Raw genomic sequence first — 24,269 nt, 5'->3', positions numbered from 1 at the left:
AGCGCAACTTTGGCTATGGCCATTGAACACGAGTCATGAGAAAGTGAGAGAGAGGGATAAAGAGCAAAGAAATGAAAGAACAGAGAGAACAATAATAGACCGAAAAAAAAAAAATTCAACATTGACAGGTCAAAGTGGTTGGGACTTGGAGTTTTTTTGCTGATATTTTAGAGCCAAATGCGCTGTTGATGGCTTTGTGGGGAGTGATAAAATAGATAGAGGAAGAAGATAGAAAAGTACAGTTGGTTGGAATTGGAGAAAGGGTAAGATAGAATCTGGAGAGATTAAAATCTGAAATTTTCAGGTTGTGAAAGAAAGAAAGGGTTAGGAAAGGGAGGTGGAAGAAGAAAAGTTTCTGCCTGTGATGTGTGTTAGTTTTTTTTCCAGTTTCCAGATTTTGAAGTTAGTTAGTTAGTTAATGGCAGTTCGGATGAGCTGTAGCAGGGATTTTCAAGTTGGAGTTGTAGGCAAAAGTTGGTTTTAAGAGTTGTTAGTCAATGGTAGTGTAGATAAGCCATTTAATACAGGCAGGAACATTGGGAATTTGGGATCCAAGTTAGAACCCAGGATCATATCACCATAAGCAGAAATTTGCTTTTTAACAAAGACCAGAATTTACAAATCAAAATGACACAATAAAATGGGTTTTGTTTTTTTTTTTTAATCTACAACTCCATTGGAGCAAGGATTTTGGAAAGAAAGAAAGAAAGAAGAGAAAAAGTTTCAAGCAGAGGAGGCTCCATTGAAAGCTGCAACACCAATCTCGCTTTTTGGTTCTAAAGCCAACTTGACAACCTCAATTCTTTCCTGCCCAATTTTGCTCCTCACCTTCTGACCCAAAACTGCTACACAAGAAACCAAGTTAATCTCTTGTTTCTCACCCCCAACTTTACTTCTTGAAATCCTGACCCTCCTTTCATACTCCTCAGCAACAAGCATTGCAATATCCGCCATCTCTAACTCTCTGATCGAAAATCCTGAAAAAAATATTCTGTGAAAATCTGGATGAAACTATGGACAATCAGCGAAGTATTTATAGGAGGAAGAGACCTCGTGGATGAGGCTGACAGGTGGTGTTGAGTATATATTTTAAATGTTCAACATGGGAATCAAGGTTCCTTGGTTTGGGGGTACTTTAGTGCCTTAGTGGCTTTGTCGGTTTCTAAAATCCGATGGACTTCGAATTGTTCAGGATACTTTTTATATTTTTAAAAGGGAGAACGACAACCGGGCCTGTCGGAGTAAAACCTGAAAAACATGAAAGCGGGAGCCTCCCTCGACCCTCATCCTCAGCCCACCAGGTTCATGCTCTGCATTTCATAGGTTTATTTTAGCTTTCAGTTTCCTATCCAATGACAGGTACAATGTTTGTTTGACAATTATGAAGCATGCAAGCAGGCTTCCTTTTACAACGATTAAAAGTATAGTAGTAGTAGATTTTCAATGTTTTGAGTTTGAATTAGGGTAAATATTCAATTAAATCAACTAGCAATTGTCTCAAATTAATCATTTGTTTATCTATTTTTAAAGTATAAAGATAGCAAAACTTATGCTTTATGCTCCAAGGGCACTGTAAACTTTTTACTTACGAAGCAAATGTAACAGTAAAATTTACGTTGTGAACAGATTAAAAACTAAAAAGTAGCAGTACAAATGATGTGGAGAAAAAGTTGTTGGTTCTTTCACGTACATTTATTTATGAACAATTAATTTGAGAAATTCATTGCTCAAAATTGGAGAAAAGTTATGATCCTTAGACAATTAGACAAGTAAGTTAGTTTAGTGTTCTTTTTCATGTAAAATAAAATATATGCCATATGTAATTCATTACATAAATTAATTCCACTTGTACTAAAAAAAATTCCATTTGTAAACAAAAGTTCACAAAAAAAATTCAATGAGTCAGAATGTGATCAAATGTTTAGAATATTTTTAAAAGTAATATCAAAATGAATCTCATTCTTAGTTTTATTTTTAAATTTTTTGACTTAAAAAAAGGTAAGCAATCCTTGTTACATTAGGATCAAAACTTTATGTATTGCTTATAAGAAGTTACAATCATATAATCAACACATCCAATACTATAAAACTAAAAAATAAAAACTAAAAAAAGAATGAAAGAGATATATTTTAAATGGGAAGAGGATTGTTGATATAATTTTAGGTTTGATGACAGCAAAATTTATTGTATGTTGAGTTGGTGAGCTTGTCAAATTTTTCAAAGTAAAGAAAAAAAAATCAGAACAAGTCGAAATTAAGATGCTGAACACTCTGCAACACTCAAATTAATATAAGCCACAGAAAAGAGGTAGTAAATGACAAAGAAAAAAGAGTAGAGGTAAACTGAATGGATCTCATTCAGACCTCTGCCTGTCAAGAACTTCGACAGTTGTTAAGATGTGATGCATGCCATTCAGGACAAAGTTTAGCTAAAACAAGTAGCTGACATGTCACAATTTTTTTTTTTTTTGAGGCATCGTTTTTCTGTTGGGTCTCATAAGTCTGGCCTAATATAACATTTGTCATGGTGTTGTTCTAGGGAAGGACAAATTAGGCGAATAAAAAATTTTCGTTATATAAAACGATTTAATTTTTGTTTCTCAATAATCTGCTGAGCTTAATCAACATTTTGAACCTAATTCGTCACCAAATCCAAAAGTGAAATAAATCTAAAGATAAAATATGAGAATGATAATGTCCCATAAACTAAATTTTACAATGTAATTGTCCTTAGGTTCTTGATTTTGTCGTGAAATGGATTGGAAGCGTGTTTGCACATGTCAACCACGTGGTTGGTAATTTTTGACAGTTTTTGGGACAAGACTAGAATCGTCATTTCCTTTCTTTCAGCAGTTCGGCCACATGTCGTGGGATTCACCAGGACAGTTCGCATTTTGGGTTCTTGTCATGGAATTCTTAATAACTAAAGCTAAATCCTGGTACATGTACACTCAAAATAAAACAATTCTATATCCCCCATAGCCATGTGCTATGTGCAAATAAATCTCATTTGATATATTTGTTCTCAATTCACCAAAACATATAGGAACTACAATTGCAATTGCTTTCACGACCAATGCCACCAAAATGGGCCTAAACTACTCCAAATCCGATCCGTCTAAACTTGAAAAGTCAGGAATCCATAACTGATGCATCCATACTCTGAAGAGATCCAACCCAAATTCAATTGCCCTCTCAGTGTACAAGCAGCAAAATAAAAACCAAACCTAAACCTAACTCAAAAGAGTAAATACTAAACACTGGCTCAAATATCATAAGTTGCTTACTCATTTTAGTGTCCGAATCTTTCCTCCTAGCAGTTCTAGACATGGAAAAATACCTTGGTTTCAGGTTTATCTATACGCAAAGCACATACAATCTTCAGGGTGGCATGGTTTATGCAAAAATGACATATTAAGTATATAAATGGTCATAACAAGTATGGAAGACAGTGAAAAATTGGACACACACAACAACAAATGAAAAGTGAGAAGGTATCAGTAAACATACAAAGCAGGACATTCAAGCTTCATTAATACATTAACAATGAGTACATATCCTCCAGCAAACACACACCTGATTTGGATGAACTAGGTTACATAAGGAACCACTCTCAGGGAAAGAAGAATGGATCTCTACAAGGTTACTAATATTTGGCAGGAAGCCATTAGCATGGAATGTCTTTGAAATACATGTTGTCAGTTATTACTTATCTTATTATGTTCCATTTTCCTCGTGGAATTGAAACTAACGGTAAACATTGCAGGAATATGGAAAACCAAAAAAAAAAAAAAAAGACTTTCTCGCGTATTATCATTCACAGACTTCTAACAGAATGATATTGACAAACTTTGTAAATTTTATTACTTGATAACTGATTAAAACTCGTTTTTGTAGGGTAAGTTGATTCATAAGCCTATAGTGAAGACTGACCTACCAAATCAGGGAGCCACTCCCATCTTTAGATTATTTTGTTTTTGTCAATGAAAATATACAATTCTAAACTCACAGACGGCCAAGTGTTTTCGGCTGCCGGATATGCTCAAGTGGGAGAGGAGGAGGAGACCAGTCAGATCCAGTCATTTCACCATCCACATCCTCAATAACGTTTTCCTAATATAGTACACATAAAACTGAATTATGTTAAACTGTATAGCAATTTAGAAACGACCTAAACCAAATAATGAAGCAAAAAAATGATGCAGCATATTCAAATGATATTTTGGGAGCTAATTTATAAATAACTAACAGATGAACCAATAAAAAGGCTGAGAATTGAATGGAGAACATCATGCTCTCAGAATCTACTTCACCTTAGTTTTACAAAATGAACAGTACATAAATAACGAGCAGAGGTGGACCTCTAAGCGTTGTTGGCATACTTCACATGAACCGGAAACAATAATGTAGAAATAGGACCCAAATATGAGTATCCTTGCCAGGCACAGAGAAATGTAATGTATCTTCTTTTGCCACATTTAGCGTACTTATTTTTAAACATCAAAATTTCGAGTCAACCCGAAAATACGACTTAAACGAAGCCTTTGCCTGTTCCATAATAGAAGCCATTACGTCAATAGAAATACTAACCCTAAAACAAACGGGGACAAGATAATAATTTTCGGTCTTTTCCATTTCTCGTCTTCTTATAGAGGTGGCTTATTCAGCTATAAACTAGCACCTAGAAATTAACTTCCTCAAATTGTTCAGTTGGACCTAGTTGGCCTAATGACCCAAAGAACTGCAGTTAATGATACAGCATTAATTACGTGAACCAACGATAAAGACATGTCAATGCTACTTACTTTTCTCAGCATTCTTTTAGCAAGCATGTGATAGTGCCGCTGCCAAATCCTTTGTCCAACCATTGTAGCCACTAATACACTGTAAGATATCCCAATCACACTAAATAGTCCGAGCTCAATCAATGACATTACGATTAATAATGCAGCCCTGCTTTACCAGCACCTCCTAGGCAACCACATTCAGTGGCAGCACTAGCACAGCTTCAAAAGCAGGAAGTACAGTCCGTCCCACATGCAAAGAGCGTCAGGTAAATGGCAGTCAGCACACATTTTGCAAGAGTCAGAAAATAAGGAAATTAATAACTTACTCACATACATTAATTACTGATATATGTACATATATATTTATATGCACTTCATCCCCATCATTAGCACCACTTGAATATCGTAGTATATCAAAGAAATAAGAAGCAAATGCAACCTGCCTTAAAAAAAATCAGATCGCAGTATCCATCAAATACTAAAAACATCTTTCTGACCATTTAAAGTATATTCCATTTTCCCAGAAACATTTTATGTACTTAATCACCGTCAATAGCACCACTTCAATAGCCTAGTATCTCAAATAAATAAGAAGCAAATGCAACCTGCTCTAAAGTAAATCAGATCCTAGTAAAACTTTTTTCAGACCATTTGAAGTTATATTCTGTTTCCCCATTAACCCAGTCCAGTGTCAGCAGCGATAACAATGGCACCCCAATAACACAAGGATTAACTGATGAAAGGAGAACTGGAAAGGGAAGGAGGAAGAGAAGTGGAAGGTTTAGAATTAGGTCAATAATACAATGAGCAAAAATGAAGCCAATATAATTTTCAAACTTGAAGTGCAACTCAGGGTAGACTCTTCTAAAATGTGCAGATGGCACATGATAAATAAATAACAAGACCAAAAGGAAAAAGGAAAGCAAAACAAAGATGCATAATGTGACAAGTCGCAAAGAGAAGAAGGAAAAGGTGAGTGCCGATTAATCAGAGATACAGTAATAGCTACATGACAGAACATCCAAAGACATCATCGGTTTGAGCTATCTTTAATGCTCCAATTTGAAAACATGTATACAGCAGCACAGTAAACCTTAGGAGGATAAATAAATAAAATATTGATTTGAGCATAGGTAGAGGATGTTAATGTAAAAAAACAAAAAAAACAGTGAAAGGGTTAAAGTGGAGTTCTTTTTTGTGTTAAAGAACAACAATTTGCTACCTTAGGAAGGATTGCTAATGTTACTCTTTGTCTTGAATAAATGGACAAATAATTGACACATTTCATATCAGTAAAGAGAAAAGAGGGAAAGAGGGGAGGATTAACAAAATTATTTGATGCCTCCAAATATATGAAAATTGACAGTTTGAGCGTACATTTTCCTTTCAGATTGAAGGAAACCCACCATTTCCTCCACAATGAATTAGTAAATTGCATATTGCACATTATTGGGTAATTGACTAAAGAGATGAAACATAGTATAAGACATGCAAAGTTTTGAACATCACATGAACAAATTTTGATGCAAATTGCCACTTCCTTTCCACGTATTTGTGCATGTGTTGGCTGCAGGTTTGCAGACAAGCATATATAGACATTTAAGGTGTAACTATAGAGATAAAAATGAAATGAACTCTACTATACCAATCATGAGACAAAATTTGGCAGACCAGGGGTCGAAGGAAGAGAAAGAGAAGATAAGGTCGACGGTGATAAATCGCAGCCCTATTTAAGTGATTTAAGCATTCTCCTTTAGTATATCAACGACATGAAGTTGACAAAGTTTTAGCAAAACTAATGATGAATGCTAAAATATCAAACTGACAGTATAATTCAACAACATCCATCGAAGTTTACAAGCAGAGTTATACCCCGCTGACAGCAACAGAGGCATAATTCTCGACAAGGCTGAGCCAAATCATTACGCACTCTTCGATCACAGGATGTAACAAAGAACCCTGATAGCCCCAGCAAAGCATCAAAAAGTAATGCTCCTGTATTCAACAATCATTTTGTTAACTAACAGCAATAGAGACAGCACCCAAGCTGGGATAGTGAATATTTCATACAAGTAAAAATTATTAAAGCATGAAAACCGGATAAATACAAATTTTCTTCAAGCAATCTAGTCAAATTGACCCAGCAGTGTTTGGAAAATTTCAAAGAAAGAAATACACAACACGTTTTGGAAAATGACTAGGTGTCATGTAAAAGACCATGAAAACAACAGGCAATAAAATTTTGTTCACTTTGGTTCTTTAACCAACTTAGAGCAGAAAAGAAATTTTAGTGAAGAAAGCTTCACACCACGATAACTGATAGTAGCTTCCAAAAAGTAAGGTCATAAATGAAATTTTTAGTCTTTTATATATATGAAATTACTTTTTTTATCACTAAAGACCTAACTAAGGCCTTTTCCACCACTTTGAGCTAAATTCTAAAAGATATTGCATAAACTTCCTAAATGCTTTTACAATTTTTTTTTTCATTTTCTCTGCAGTGAACTCAAAGTTTTCAGCATTATACATCACAAAGGGGACTCTAGTGCCTCAGTAATGCAATCTACAGATGCTTTAACATTGTGTTAAGATTCATTTTCAACATGACTTATATAAACTAGTAGATATCTTAGCCTTTCTTGACAAATGCTTTCTAATAAATGGAAGAATGTCTATTTGCTTTCACTTTCAACTTTCGCCAAAGGCTAAACATTTTATATGGTTCAAGCCTTTTAAGCTTACTAACTTGTAGAACCTAATCGAAGTCTGAAAATTTCTTAAAGGCTAAAATTTTCAAGTTCAATAACTTGCTAATTCAAAATGCTTAGACTTTCACATTTAACATTTAACTTAGTCCAACCTATAAAGCTTTCTTTATTGGTTGATACTTAACCTATAAAACTTCTTTCCTTGATGAAAAACTTAACCTGTAGAGCTTTCTTGATTGAGATACTCAAAATTATAAAGCTTTCTATATTGGTTGAGATACCCAACCTATAAAACTTCTTTCGATGGTTGAAAAACTCAATCGATAAAGCTTACCTTATCATTGCTAAGTTTAGTATTTACACATAGGGAACTACATAATTTTTTTTCTCAAACCGAGGGAACTCGATGGTTAATTCCGTAACAAAAGCATTCCAAAGTTTTCTAAGGGAAGCAACAATGTCCAATATAATAGAGTTTGTGAAACATTACTCAAGTTGCTTTGCTTTGTCGCAGTAATTAATAATTTTTTAAAAGAAATTTTCAAAACATTAACAATTGAGTTCGAAAAAAATTTTTAACATATATTTCAATTTACCTTTTCATTAATAACATTTATAGTTTTATTTTAATTTTAATTTTTTTGTTTATTTCTTATTAAAATTCTTTCTTCATCACTTTGTTGTCATCACACTAATTAAGTGTGGTTTTTCTCATGACGAGTCTGATCTAATTTATAAATGATTATTGGTTTGATGTGCTTGATGTAATAATTATTTCATAGATAATTAATTATTTGATAGTACAAATTTAATCTCACTATAAAAAAATTAAAAAATATATTTTATTATCCTTCTACTTGTATTATTTTTTTACATTTTAATCGGCACGATAGAAAAGTTACAAAAAAAGTTTTATGTAGAATCAGAAATCATTGAAATAAATTTTTATTATGGATAAATTGTAAGAAAATATATATTTATTTAAAATTTATATTATATTGTGTGATATTTTTCTCTATTTAATTTTGTCAATGTTATATCAAATAAAAAAATATAAACAAAAAAATAATATTTTAATATTAATGCCACTTATACAAATTCCTGACCATGCCACATTGACACTTACTTTGTTGAGTATGTGATGCGAAATTCACGTGTTCATTTATTCACAGGTACTTAAGGTAATGCATTGGGTTTTCTTTAATGTGCATGTAATTTTAGTAATTTCTACTTCCTCTTTAGTTTTTAATTTTCTCTATTTTCTTTCTGTTTGAGCTGAGCTATTTATTTATATTTTTAATAGTAGACAATTAATTGTTTGCTATTTATGAATATTTGTAGATTACGTTTTACAAAATCTTTGTTAATTGGGATCAAAAATCTTAAAAAGAATATTTTAATACATATTAATGCTACTATCTTTGATGGCACGTTACAGAAGAGCATATCTTTTATTTTAATGCATATTAATAGTAATGATAAAGAAATTAATTATCCTAATCGACCTATGATAAAAACTTCATCTTAAATTCTGAATTTAAGCACTAATTAAACCTATAAACATCACTTGAATTTTTAAAATTAAGGGTGAATTTTTTGTAATTAATAAGATTGAAGCTGAAATCTTTTTTGTTTAACTGCCTATTAATTTACACTTAGTTTTTCAAACTTTCAAGACAAGAAGGGTAATTTGCAAATTAATCTTATATCACATCCCTTAAGCTCAGTTAATGATATTTAGGCTTTTTAATCATAAGAGCTAGCTTAATGCACCATTGCGTGTGCCCTCAACCAACACCATATTCTAAGTTAAAAATGATATCCAAAATTAGAGAAAACATAATTGTTACTAACGTAATCCTAAGAAAGACCTAAAAACCATTTAACATCTGCAGCATGAAAATAGATCATTGAAAACCAATTTAATCAACAAAGTAGCTTAAAAGCATAGTTGCTTAACGCTTGTAGACATCGGATTTTGTTCAGATTAATTATAAAATTTTAAAATCTCATTGAAATCAGGGTGTTATTAAATTGAATTTGAAATTTTTTTCAAAACATCAAAATTTTTATTGTATCCCAAAAAAGCTAAATTACCAAAATACCCTTATAAGGGATATTTTCGTAATTTGATCTTTCTGAGCTTGAATTTTCGTGAAACCTTCCAGACCTTAATCCTATAATATTTCATGATTTTTTATGCATTTAAAATCAGAGCAATACCTCAATAAGTGTGAAATTAACAAAATGCCCTTATAAGAGTATATTCATTATTTGGTCTTTCCGAGATCAAAATTTCATGAAACTTTCTAGATCCTAGTTCTATAATATTTCATGATTTTTGATGCATTTGAAATCATATCAGTACCCAAAGAAGTGTGAAATTATCAAAATACCCTTATAGGGGTATTTTCGTAATTTGATATTTTCAAGCTCAGAATTTCACGAAACTTTTCAGATCATAATCTTATAATATTTTTTTATTTTTATGTTTTAAAATCCCAAAAATGGCCAGGGAACCTTGATTTCTAAGAAAATAACTACAAATTTCAAAATTTTGCATTAAGGGGCAAAATAGTCTTTTCCATGGGTTGGAGGGGCATAAAGATTCAACCTTTGCTGTGGGTAGTCTGAGCTGTTGGATTCTTTAATGCTTTTAATCCAAGGGCCAAAGGTGGCCCCTTGGAAATAAGAACAGGCGGAATTGTGGCCCTTGGATGAAATCTCATCCAAGGGCCCTCATTGAGTAAGATGAAAATTTGGCATTCCTTGGGTCTGCCGAACAAAAAGAGAGGTGGAAGTTGCTGGAGCAGGGCAAGAGAGGAGGAGAGAGCTATAAAAAAAAGGGGGGTAGGAAGCTTCTGAAAAAAAAAAAAGGAGCGAAAAAAAGAAGGGAGAGAAACCAAGAGAAAATAGTAAGGTTGCAAAGGTGAGCAGCCATTTAAGGGCGCTTATTTGGTACTTCTATTCTTTATTTTCATGCCATCTTGCACTCCCCATAATCTGCTCTACAAAGTTTTTTTCATGTGTTCCTTGTATGTTTTGTGTTTGCTATTTGTTGATAAAGTTTGTGTTTGATTTATGTTTCTGTTTTATTTTGTTCTTGCAAAAGAGATGAAGCTCTGATTTTTTGGTTTGGCCGAATGCTCCCTGTCTCTTCCAATGGCAGCTGCAGCAATCGGCTTCATCCCATAAAGTCTTGCCAAATCCTTTTCTCTTCCATCTTTCATGGTCATCCTTTAGTTAGTATGAGTTGAAAAGAAAAAAAGAAAAAAAGAAAAAAGAGAGACCTGGAAAGCTGCTGCCAAACCGTGCTGCTTAGCTTCCATAAGCAGTCACGGTTTGGATGTTTTTATGTATACAGTCCATCCCATTTTGACGTGGAAAGAAGGCTTTAACCGAAAGTGGTTTCTAAAGTGAGGAGGTAAGTTGTTAGAGGGTGAAGAAATGTCTAAAACTTTGAATTTTTCTTTCTTTTCCAGCTCTTAGTTTCACGTGTGGGTTCTGGTACAAGCCATGAAGTTTCAAGCTGCATGTCTTAAAGCTCCATCATTCATATGTTTGCTGCCTTATGTGTTTAAAGAGACTTAAAGTTTCAACATGTCCCTTGCTTATGGTTTATTTTCCATGCATCTACTTGTAGGAAAGCTTACGCCATTTTGATTTGTTTTACTAGTTTGTGCCATCTAGTTTCGGTTCTTGTTGTCCTTGTTATCAAAGCTGAGTGTCTCTTCACTGTTTCATATTGAGTGGTTTTTTTTTTTTTTAAATGAAATAGAAAAGATGTCATATGTAGGTAGTGTCTCAAGGACGGCAGGGTGGTAATGGGTGTACTTGGGAGACCTTGATGGTGTCACTGTTTTCTCTTCTTGGTTTGTAGTCATTGTATGAGGCGTTGCTTGCTGCATGTAGGTTGCTTGTGTTCTTTCATTATGAAGAAATAGTGTCAAAAAAAGAAAGCCACATATGAAGAAGAAACAAAGGCCATGGCGAGGGGACCATTGTGGCTTTCTTTATTTCTTCTTTGCATTTTTAATGGATTGGTTTAAAATGGAATACTAACACCATTTAGGCAGTAAAAAGGGATGACGTGGGACGATAGTAATGGATCTCATATATTTCTTTTAATCTTGATATGAATATAATAATAAAAATAAAGTAGTAACTTTCTTGATTTAGAATATTGTGATAAGTAAATTTTTAAAATATAAAATATAAAATATAAAATATGTTTTTAATAAAGTTTATTTATTTTTATGTGTGTTTGATTTTAATTATATTTTATAATTTATTTATGATTGTTTAAATTCAATTATAAGTTTAATTTTATGTATTGTTAATTCTTTTGTTGTTTAGATTCTCATTCTTATTTTAATTTAATATCTCATGTTTAAATTCATGGTTGATACATTGTTTATGCATATAATAAAGATATGAATAAAATTTTTTAATAATGATATTTTAGAGAAATCTTAGTAGTGATTCTCTAATAATGTTTAGGTGATGATATTTTTCTAAAAATATAATAGCTTTCCCGGGTATGATGTCTACTGCATGATTCTAAAAAATATAATATATTATTTTTTACAATTTAAGACTAACGTTGTTATGATTAGTTCCAGCACCATGAACACAAGGTTGTTTTTCTAGATTCTTGGCATGATGTTAACACAAGTCATTGTCGCTGGGGTTAATATCTTATACAAGGTGTCTTATAACGTCGGTTTTAGTTTACGAATTTTAGTGGTGTATCAATTCATCGTCGCCACAATATGTATACTTCCCTTTGCATTGATAGTCGACAGGTACGTTTTTAAAAACTAAATTTATATGTTTTTTAAATGTGAAATAAATAATATATTGATTCATAATTTCGTATGAATTTAAAAAAAAAAAATTTTTTGCAGGAGTACAAGGCCCGCATTGACATGGAGGATAGCTGGTTTAGGCATCTTAGCTGGAGTTTTTGAGTATGCACTTTATTTTTTAAAATTTAATTTTCTATTTAAAACTTAATTATCTATTGATTAATTTAAATTTTGTTTCGTGGAATCAAGGGGAGCACTAGGGCAGAATATATTTGCAGCCAGCTTTGCTTTTGCTTCTGTGACATACTTGGCAGCAATTTCAAATCTATCTCTTGCCGTCACTTACATGCTGGCAATCGTTTTCAGGTATTGGAAATTTTGAAAAAAAAAAAAAAAACAAAGTTTGGATCTAAGGATATTTACTTGTTTTCTTAGGATGGAGACTTTCACTTTAGCCACTTGGCCTGGTAAGTTTAAGTTGGCTGGCACCGGCATTAGCATCACAGGTGCCATGATTATTAGCTTCTACAGTGGACCAAACATCCATCTATGGTCCACTTCTGTGGATTTATTACAGCATCATGGGATAGCAGCTTTAACCCAAGTGGAAAGGCCAGTATATGGGATCATGTTAGCTTTCAGCAGTTGTGTTTGTTTTGGGATCTTTCTTACCATATTGGTATGCATATATTTGAATTTTAATATAAACTATATTAAAATAAAATATAAATTATTAACAATTAGTTTTTTTCCTTCGTTTTAACAAGACGATGATGAGCAGGACATACTCCTACCCAGTTTTCTCTTCTTTATTGTTTATGTGTAGTAGTAGCACTGTACTCTCCACTATATATGCTATCTCTATAGAGAGGGATTGGTCTGCTTGGTGCTTGGCGCAGGATGCTAGCGCCGTAACTTACTCGGTAATTACTTACTAATTTTATTTTTGTTTTTTTTTTCTTAATTTTGTAGATATATAAAATTATCTATTACATTTCTTAATATGCTTTTATATCTTATATTTGAAATAAGAAAAAACTTTTAGTTACAGTGATAGGGTTAGGAGGAGAAAACAAAAAGAGATAGAAATACTAAGCTTTAGTTTACAAACAAGTTTTAGAAGTTAAAACTAAATGATATTTTTTTACCGCTAAATTTATTCTTTCATTTAATAAAATGGATAGGGCGTCCTTGCATCTGGATTGTCAGTAATGCTTGCAACATGGTGCGCACGACAACAAGGACCGGTTTTTGTCTCCGCGACTTCTCCTTTAGCCCTCATCTTTACAGCACTCATGAGCCCTACTTTACTACACGAGGAGATTCACCTAGGGAGGTATCTAATAACTTTCTTTCAACTTTTTTGATCAAATAACATTATCATATATTCCACTAATTTTGGGGTGTTTTTTTGTTCAAAATTAACTGCGTTATAGGTGGATTACTAATTATTATTGGAACATATGCCATGTTATGGGGGAAGAGTGATGAGACACAGTCGAGAAGAGATGATCTTGCAATCCAGACTGTTCAGGTACAATCAAGAAGAGATGATCCTGATATCGAGAATGTTGAGACACAATTAAGAAGAGATCATCCTGATCTTGAGTGCTTTGAGATACAATTAAGTGAAGAAGATCTTGATCTTGAGACTGCTGAGATAGATAGATCTTGATGTCAAGCCTATAAATAAGTGATGAGTGTGTGTACAAGTTGAATTAGACATTGTTCTATCCAAAGGCAAACAATTCATTCGATTGAAATTTAATAATTTTAAATTATAAAAATAAATTAAAATAAATTAAAAATAAAAATAATTTAAACAAATATTAATCATATAGCTTATATGTTTGTCAAGCTCAATTTTGCTCAAAATTTTGGGCTTTAAAATTTTTCGAAGCCTAATCTAAATTAAAAAAAAAATCCCATTAAACTCGATTTTATAATAAAAAATTAAAAAATATGCTTAAATTAAGTTTAATAGAATTATATTCAATTCACATATTTATATAAATTAAAAATAAAAATTATATAAAAGTTAAAATTAATAAAATATATATAAATTTTATTTTAATTTATATATATATATGAATTAATTTATATAGAATTCACATATACATAAAAATAAAAAATGTATATATATAAATTTGGACTAGGTCGAACTAAGTTCAAGTTTTAAATTTTTTGTCTAAAGTTCAGTTTAAAATTTAAACAGACTTAAAATTGTTCCTAAAACTATTTAACAAGTTTTAATTTTTTATTCAAACTCTCTCAAAATTTAAATAAACCTATGGACTTAGAAGAATAGCCCAACTCTTAAATAGGTTTAATACATTTATAAACTTTAAATTCAATAATTTTGAAACATGAAAAAAAATCTTTTCTTTATTTTTGAACCCAAACCTAATGTTAGAACTTCTCATCATATTTTTTTTTAGTGAACTCTCGTATTGTTTATGACGGACAAATGTGAATTTATCTACGTAATATTTTCATAACTTTCTAAGCAAAGTAAATGAAATCAGCCTCAAGCCCACGGCTAGACTGCAGAGCATCTTCAGGAAAAGGGTTTATTTTATAACTCTTTTATTTTTATTTTGTAAAAAAAATAGTGAGAAATTATTTTTCATTTTAATAAAAATTAAGAATCAAAATAATATTTAGTGAATAATTTTTATTAGTTGTACTTAAATGATATTCATTTGATTAATTTTTTTTACCTTTTATAAGAATAATAAACAAAAATAATTTTATTATTAAAAAATAATCTTGACTTAAAAAAAAATCAAAAACGAAAAGTATCGTCTAAACATTTAATAATAGCTGTCACCCTCACTGTTGATAATCTTTATTTTTTCCACTAAAAAGGCAAAGCCATAAAAATACTAGGAGCCATTCTTTTAAAAAGCAAAAAAAAAAAAAATCCAAAAAACAAATTGTTTAAAAAAAAAAAGAAAAATCAATGAACACTACTCAATTTGCAAATTTGGTGTCTCCACCCTAGAATTTTTCGCCTTTGTTTCTTCTATTTGTGCCACCATCGCTTTTTATTCAGCTCCTGCATCTGCTTCATGTGCCAGTGACCTCTCCAATTTCAATTATTTCTTGCCGTAAATCTTCTTTTCAGGTATGTTTGGTTAATCTGTCGAAGCTTATTTGCTTTTTTTTTTCTTTATTTTTTAAAGTTTTGATGATTGTTTGCCTAAATCAGCTACTCACCATAGCAGCTCAAATCAATTCCATCATTGCCATTACTCTAATGAGAAAAATTCTTGATTTCGCCTTTAAATGCCTTTTTCTCTTTCTCATTTTAAAAAATCTAGGGTTAGAAGTATCAATCTTTCAAAGCTTAACAACACATTGGTTATATTCTACTAATTTTCTGTTATCTTTTTGGTTTGTATTCTTTTAACAACTTAAGATTATGCGTAGATAATTTTCCAAAGCTCCAACGGCGATGTCACCATCAGTTAACTCATTTCCAACTCTTTTGTTTAGTTTAGTTTTTTTTTTTTTTCTAATTTTTGCTTGATCATTAAGTTCCTGGTTACTCAATTAGGCTTTAAAAAAATTATTTTTGATTAATGTTCTATTTGGCTTGGAGCTTCGAAAGAAGAAGTTAGTTAGAATAAGCTATTTGTGAAGATAAATGTAGGTTTTATTGGTAATTTCAGGATTTATAGTTTCTTTATTAAACTTAATAGTCTTCAATTAGAAACTTTGGTTTAGTTAAAATTTTGCTGACTTAATGTTTGAGGAAAAAGCATCTTGAAATTTATATTTTTGTATTTGATTTGTTAGTGAAATCATACACTAGATCGTGTTCAAAGTTTCCTGACTTGTTTTTTGGATGTTGTCAGCAAATGATGGAGCGATGATATTGGAGCAAATCGATGTTGACAATCAAATTGCCAAATTGATGGTTGAACTATCCCGAAGTCCAGATTATGAAATTGGTGATGGGACGATTGGTGTTGTTGTCATGGCTGGATACTTTTAGAGCAGGCAGAGTGGCTATTAGAACGTGGGATTCATCCCATCCAGATTGCAGAGGGTTATGAAATGGCTTCTAGAATAGCTATTGAGCATTTGAAGCTTATAGCTAAGATGTTTGATTTCAGGCCAACAAATAATGAACATTTGGAGCATTCGGTTTCTAGAATAGCTATTGAACATTTGAAGCATATAGTTAGGTAGTCAATTACACTTAAATAGAAAAAGATTAGTGGTGACTCATTAAATTGTATCTAATGATAAATCTATAGATTTATATATTATAACAATACATATATTACTATACATTTATTAACCATAACAAAGAAAAAGACTTAAATTATTAATTATTGTTATCACTTTAAAATTTGATTATGAACTCATGCCTAATAACAAGCACATTATATTGAATATGCTTGATTTTTCTTTTAATTCTTTAGTAGTCAATGATGCAATAAAAATTGGGATACAAGGAGACGGCATATAAATTAACTTGCACATGGTATAGGGTTTTACTATTGTTTTACTTCTATATATATATATATATATATATATATGTGTATTAATATGTGATTAGGAGTTATAAATGTATATAAAATGATAAATGTAAATTTTATTTGATAAATTCTTTCTTATAAAAAGAGATCAAAAGATAAGATTAGATTTTCATATGTAAAAACTTTAACATTTGATGTAGATCATATGTAACAAGATATATTTTAAATTTCACCAAAAAGTATATAGATGAGGATGGAGTTTTTTTTTTAATTATTATTTTAAGATAAAAAATTATAGATTATTTAAATAAAATGAACTTGTCTTTAATTGATCAAAATAAACATGAAAAGTTATATTGATATTTTTCCAAAACATGAAGACATTAAAAAATGAAACAAATTTGAGTCTATCCAAAATTTTATCTAGACAAATTTGTTATTTTTATTTAAAAGCATTTTTAATTGAATATTTAAAGTTTTTTTTAAATAAAAAGTTTATTATATATATATGTGGGAGAGATCCACAAAATTAATTTAGTTTTACTCTTTTTCATACTTCTTATACCATTTATATTTGATTAATCAAATTGTTGGATGTCATGCTTTATTAAAGTATTCATGTAAATCATGCATTATGAAATTTTGAGTTAATTAAAAATGTTTAACTATTTGTTTTGTAATAAAAATATGTATCTCAATTTGTATGATAAAGATATTTGATTGACTTAAAACTTTATGTGCATGATAAGTACATGTACATTGGTTTGAAAAGTTTCAATGGTTGGGTTGTTAAAATATTAATCATACTTAAAGCTATAAAACTACATCAAACCAATTGATTTTACACCTATATAAAATATTATATATTATTATATAATGATTATTTAGTTATATTTGTATGTTTATAAAATAAAAAATTAACTATGCATCGTGCATGTTACAAGCTAGTTAAATTGAATTCTTGAATCTAATTCACTCTTACCGCTTCAAAATCATGAAACTTTGTAGAATTGGGTTATTCGGCATTAGTTAGTTTTTTTTTTGTTCAGTTTTACGATTAGAGGTATTAATGAGTTGGGTCGAATTGGGTTTAGGCTGAGTTCATATTTGATTTTAATATATAATATATTTGTTCAAGTCTGACCCAATTTGAAATTTTAGGCTTTAAAATTTTTTCAAGCCTAATTCAAATTAAAAAAAAAAAATTTTGAACGCACCCATTAAACTTAATTTATATAATAAAATATTAAAAATATATAGTTCAATTAAATTTAATGAGACTATATTTAATTAATATATATAAATTAAAATAAAAATTATATAAAAGTAAAAATTAAGTTTAATAAAAAATATATATAATTTTTATTTTTAAATTTTATAAATACGTGAATTAATATATAATTCACATTTATATAAAAATAAAAAATTTATGTATATGTAAATTACGGTTGGATCGAGTGGGCTTGGGCTTAAAATTTTTTTGTCCAAGGCCTGATTTAGAATTTAAATGGATTTAAAAATTATATTTAAACTTGTTTAAAGAGTTTTTATTTTTTGTTCAAACCCTCTAAAAAATTGAATGAGTTTTTGGATTTGGGCGTATAGCTTGACCCTTAAATAGATTTACTTAGGATGTTGCCATGTGAATTTATGTGGCACAAATTTCTAATGTGAGAATGTAGGTTTTAATGGCGGATCCATAATTTTTCTAAAAGTGTCTATTTATAATATATAAAATAATTATTAATAAATTTATCAATTTTATGGTGTTTTAGGAAAAAAAAAATTTTCTATCTTTTTTTCCCATCTTTGGAAGTATTCAAAGAAAAGTTTCGAAGTGTTTAGTGAAAATTTTTTCTTTAAATTTTATTATTTTTCAATTTTATGAAGTGTCTATGGACATCCTCCCACTAAAAATGGATCCGCAACTGATATATTTCACAATCATGTGTTCACATGTTAATCACAACATGTATATTGTAAATGATCTTGCTTCGTTAAAGATGAGAGAACTGAACAAATTTTTTTTTTAAGATTGGATTTCTGTCAAAATATCAAGAAGATTCTTTTTAATTTTTTTGAAGGACTACCCATGAATAAGCAGGTTTTATTAATTTAAATTGTGTTGATTGAGCCTATTCATGACTGAAGTTTGTTCTATAGAGTTGCTTGGATATTGCATATTTTACAAGTCTGGATTTTGCTTAGAGTTGGAAACCCTGAAATCATTATAAAAAACTGCAGTGATGGATACGTTGACTAGCAATTTATGATTGAAGAAACTTCTGAATCTCCTTAGGTTTTGGCATCATGAAAAATATTTCACAAGCTGGTAGCATGGTAGCAATTTTCAAAAGCTGGTAGCATCACGAGGCATTGATTCTATATTTGTGAGTTGATCATTTCAGAAATTAGATAATTTTAAGTGGAGGGAATTGTTATTTCAGAAATCATGTTGTATTAAATTTCTTTTTTTTAAGTAATTTCCATTTAGTTGGAAAAAAAAAAAAGAGATACATATATATATATATATATAATCATAGATTTATGAAAGTTTTAATGAGTTGAAAAATGGAAGAATCGGATAATATTACCTAATTTTTAAAATAAAATTTAATAATATTCCAATTAAAGAAATAAGATTGCAAAGTACTTTAGTTTAGTTTAGGGAAAAACTCTAACATATGCAGAAGGAAAAATATTTTTAAATTTAATTTTAATCCAAAATATATTTAAACATATTAAAATAATGATATTTTAACTATTTTTTAATTTGATATTATTTTTAAAATAATTTTTTAAGATTGTTTCAATGATGAATTTGACTTAGCTTAAATACCTTAATTTGAGAAATAAGATTAGAATCAATCTATTTTAGGAATTAAAAATTTAAAAATACTTTAATTTAGAAAAAAATCCCATATTTTTGAACCCAAATCTATTGGAGTTTATTCTTTAACTAAAATAGTGTAAAATCTTTATTCTGATTTAAATTTTATACTTAAATAAAGGTATTTTAATCTAGTTGGATTCCATGTCCCTCTCGAAGTTGGCGAAAACAATATGAGAATAGGATGGAAAGAAGAAAAGGGCGTTGTTTCCGTTCACTGACTTCAGGACTGCAACTCCGCGACTTCTCTAGTTCCATTGTTTCTTTGGGTGTAATGGGGAGTTAAATGGGGAGTTAAGGGACCCACACCTCCGAGCAGGAAACATGTTGGTAAAGCCAGCTGCAATACAAAGCGGATATCCTACTTTAATTCTATCAGATTTGCTAGGCAACTCAACAGAAAATAAAGAATATGTTAAGAACATATCAAACGATGATCAAGAACAAAATTGAAAAACCCAAAAAAAATTTCTAACTTAGTTCATCTTAAAATGGGCAAAGTCCCAACAAAATTCTATTTTCATAGTCCAAATTATAGAAGAAAGGAAAATTAAGAAAAAAAAAAGGAAAAAAAAAGGGGTTGCCTTTTTTTCTATTTACTTGATAAAAAGGATAATAATGAAACTTACAAAGAAGTGAACTGCGACTTTGAATGTGCTGTAGTGAATTTGATTATTGTGTAAAATTTGATTTTTGAAGGAATATGAATTTAAGTAAATATGTTTTAAGATTTTGAGAATAAAAATATATTTTGCTAAAAAAAAAAAGAAATCAAAAGAAATTGCTTTGAATGTGATGCAATAAGATTTGCCATAAGTTTTGTTGCGTTTTAGCTACAGGAAAGAAAAAAAATGGAAATTACTTTTACATCATTTAACGAAAGATGTTGATATGAAGCTGATATAAAATTTAATTAGATCAAAGTAATTTTGTTTAAAAATAAATTTTAAATATATTTTATTTGGAGAATTGAATTTGAAATTACCATAATAAAAGAAAAAAACTAAAACCTAATGGTTGAATTTCTCCTTGCATTATTAATATGAAGCTGATATAAAATTTAATTAGATCAAAGTAATTTTTTTTAAAAATAAAATTTAAATATATTATATTTGGAGAATTGAATTCGAAATTACCTTAATTAAAGATAAAAGCTGAAACCTAATCCTCGAATTTCTCTTCGTATTGTTGATGAAGGGCAAATATGAACATAAATGTAATAAAAAAAAATAAAATATGATAGGTCATTGCACTACAAAAAAACAAAGATTTGGTAACTTTTTTGGTAGCATTTTCAAGCGCTGTCATGCTTTTATAAATTTAGAAGCTTTTTTTTTTTTTTTTTTTGGTGTATGGGAAGTAATATGAAGATAGTCTATTAATTCATTTCTGGCTAAATATTTGAAGTCAATGGAAAAAAAAGACATGGATAACATATTCGGAACAAACAAAATCATGTGCATTGAAAACAACCTTTGCGGTGACTTTGCCATAAACTATACCTACACTACAAAGCTAGCAAAGAAAACGAGTGAAATGGGATGGCTTTTCGCCCATATCAACACAAACACAGACAATAAATGCAAATTTCATGATTTTTAATTTCTTTACTATTGACCTTTTCTTGACCTTTTTCAATGCTAATAATGAAACTTTTTAGCAATCTTTGGCTTTTTAATAAAAAATTTATATATTTCACTAATAAAATTTATTATAAATTTTTTTTTTCAAAAGGAAGAACATCTCCAAAAATTAAATTGACACTGAAATAGGCAAGATACGTGCTGGGTCAAATCCTATCAACAACTATGTTAAGAGATGAAAATGAGATTGGCATTTCAGCCTACCTCCTTTGTTAAATATAAAAGTTGACAATTCAACTTAAAATCAAGGTTAAAATTCTACTTTTAACTTCCTTTTTACAATTTAAAAATTTTATTGCCTTTACGATGACAATTTAATCTTTTGTAGTATGCAAATTGTAATAATTATTAGTCCATTAAACTTATTTTTAACTAGTTTTAAATTCGTATGATGCATAAAAATATATTCACATATCAGTAAATCTTATGTAAATATAAATTATTTAAAATGATAATATAAGCTATGGAGTTTATGAACAACTCATAACTTCTATAATTATTTTTATTCAAATTTATATATTTCAATATAATAAAAAAATTAATTACATATTGAATATATTTATGCAATTATCATCAGTTCTAAAGAAAACTCAAACTATAATTTATTAAATCCAAAAAATCTCTAAACAAAAACAATAATATTTTCGATTTCAAGAAATTAAAAATTTCATATTTAAAATCAATCTAAAATACAAACTTTTTTCATGGGAGATTTTTTCATAAGTTATTGTTGAAGCAAAGATACAGAAATTCTTTCTCTAAGTATTTCTTGTTATATTTGAAGTAGGTGTTATTTTACTTTATTAGCCAATAGATTTCATAGATAGAGGTGAAGAGATAGATAAAACAGCAATCTATGATTTGACAACAATTGAGTTATAATCTAGACTATATAACTTTATAACAAATATAATCATTATAATAAGTTTATGCTTATCTCTTTTGACATTTAAACTTAGAATCATAATCATACTTCTTATTCACTATAAGTTTGATACTACTTGTCTCAAGATTATATTTGGTTGCTCTCGTCTTGAACACTCAAATTTTATCTCAGAGATCTTCAAATATCTCTTGGATTTTATAATCTCCAGTTTCCTAAATCATAAGTATAAATATGTCATTCGATTAATTTGAATATTAAATAATATTAAAATATTTTTTAACTCAATATCTTAGCAAATATTTCATAAAGATCATCGATATCTCTATTAATTAAATTCTTAGCTTTTGTATTGAACTGTACGAATATCGCCTTTTTTAGAATTATCATATGCCTCAATATTCAACTTGTACCTAAAAAAATACAAAATTATACAATTATAATATAATATAATAATTTAAAATACTTTTATTATCATTATGGAATAATAAATTTTTTATGTATCAAATATAAAAAATATAAATACAAATTACCTTGGAGTTGGATTAGGAGCATTAACCTAGCAGGAATAATAATGAAATTTTCCATCAATTTCATATAGTTTCTTACATGACATATAGTACCAACCAAAAGTGAAATCAACTTTTATTATAGTGACACCACTGGTGAAAGACTTTTCCCATATATTCCCAATTATCTTTAAACTAATTATCAACAAAAAAAATATTAAAAAAAGAAAGCTAATATAATAGTTAAAGAAATATAAAAAGCACTAATTTAGACAATTTAGATTTCAAAAAGAGATAAAACTTTTATCTTTTATAAATTTATATTAATTATTAGGTATTAGATTGGATATACGATTTTAAGATAAAACATTTCATGCTTTTTTGTGTATTCGATTGCTTATTCATGCTTATTTTGTTTTCATTGTTGTTTTTTTTAATCTTTTACTAAGGGATTCCTATTTTTTTAAAAGATAATATTATTACCGATACAATATGCATGAATTTGCTTGCTGTTAGAAGAACACAACCTTTTTTTTTTTTGTTTAAAGAAAAAAAATAAAACCTATTAGAAACCTAAAGAGAAAATAAAATAGCATGTACTATAAAATAAATAGCTTTATTCTCTTCATTCATTTTTTTTATTAATAAAAGTGAATGTTAAGAAAGATCATACAAAATAACGAAAAACAGAATCAAGAATCCCAATTATAGATCAGAATCCATGAATTGTCTTTGTTGTTCTTTAGATATAACCCATCATCTTCTGCTTTCCAAAAACACTCCTTGAAATCACACTTATCAAGCAATTCGCGATTGACCCAATATACATCGAAACGTCCATGGTGATTTGCCCAACTCATGTTGCACCAAAAAAGTGTCGTTCCCCCAAAGTTAGCCTCAAATGTCCAATACCATTCTTTGGACATTTGGATTAGGTGCACACCTAAATCGTCATCTTTGGATTGGCAATGTATAGTCAATTCGTTGTCGCTCAACCCATTGATGATGTGAACATAATATCTCTTTCCGGCATGAGCAAGACTGATTTGGCTTAAGGCAATGGCTACTACAAGTAGGATGGCCATGAATTTGTTGGAAATGCCCATTTCTCTGATTTCTTTGCTGTTTTTTTGTTAGAGTTTCTTGTTACTTCTTCATTTTATAGTTGAAGAATTAATTCTTGATGCAAGTATTAGCTCATATTAGAGTATATTTTGGATAGAGTATATTTTGCAAAGTGAATTAAGTCATATATGGAAATTAACATTGTGAATAAATTAGTTCTTATCTTCGAAATATCATAAATTTATTAAAAAACTTTTAATATTTTATTGTATCCAAATAAATTCTTATATTTTGATTTGAGTCATTATATTAATATATTTTTATTTGCTTACGTCAGCATTATATAATATTTCTAAAACTTTAACAATTATTACTTTATTACTTTATTATTAATTATTTTACTTTATTAGCCAATAGATTTCATAGATAGAGGTTAAGAGATAGATAAAACAGCAATCTATGATTTGACAATAGTTGAGTTATAAT

The 24,269-nt window shown here is 29.3% G+C and overlaps 2 protein-coding genes and 1 pseudogene across 2 annotated transcripts; 1 reads left to right on the top strand and 2 right to left on the bottom strand.

Moving 5' to 3' along the window:
* Positions 1-3,783: 3,783 nt before the first annotated feature.
* Positions 3,784-11,563, bottom strand: LOC149513816 (uncharacterized; annotated as a pseudogene).
* Positions 11,564-12,157: 594 nt separating this feature from the next.
* On the top strand, positions 12,158-13,978 carry LOC149513815 (WAT1-related protein At1g25270-like). Its single transcript, XM_089748120.1, has 7 exons — positions 12,158-12,300; positions 12,403-12,465; positions 12,553-12,669; positions 12,739-12,933; positions 13,130-13,226; positions 13,488-13,639; positions 13,789-13,978. Exons 1-7 carry the CDS (start codon positions 12,158-12,160, stop codon positions 13,976-13,978), a joined length of 957 nt encoding a protein of 318 aa, XP_089604246.1.
* A 9,432-nt stretch (positions 13,979-23,410) lies between these two features.
* On the bottom strand, positions 23,411-23,824 carry LOC149513814 (S-protein homolog 1-like). The gene has a single exon (XM_089748119.1). The coding sequence runs from the start codon at positions 23,822-23,824 to the stop codon at positions 23,411-23,413; it is 414 nt and encodes a 137-aa protein (XP_089604245.1).
* Between the last annotated feature and the right edge of the window lie 445 nt (positions 23,825-24,269).

Source organism: Durio zibethinus, chromosome 18 (assembly GCF_047325235.1).
Source record: "Durio zibethinus cultivar Kanyao isolate XHJ-2024 chromosome 18, ASM4732523v1, whole genome shotgun sequence".
NCBI classification, from domain to species: Eukaryota; Viridiplantae; Streptophyta; class Magnoliopsida; order Malvales; family Malvaceae; genus Durio; species Durio zibethinus.
Note: the sequence above shows the minus strand (reverse complement) of the source record. Positions and strands in the feature narration are given on the sequence as shown.

What these genes read in the sequence shown, in the direction of transcription:
- LOC149513815 (XM_089748120.1), top strand. Translation starts at nt 12,158, where the DNA reads ATGTTAACACAAGTCATTGTCGCTGGGGTTAATATCTTATACAAGGTG. An exon ending in ATGCTGGCAATCGTTTTCAG is followed by an intron (nt 12,670 to 12,738) that starts GTATTGGAAATT and finishes TTGTTTTCTTAG; the next exon opens with GATGGAGACTTTCACTTTAG. An exon ending in CTAGCGCCGTAACTTACTCG is followed by an intron (nt 13,227 to 13,487) that starts GTAATTACTTAC and finishes TAAAATGGATAG; the next exon opens with GGCGTCCTTGCATCTGGATT.
- LOC149513814 (XM_089748119.1), bottom strand. Translation starts at nt 23,824, where the DNA reads ATGGGCATTTCCAACAAATTCATGGCCATCCTACTTGTAGTAGCCATT.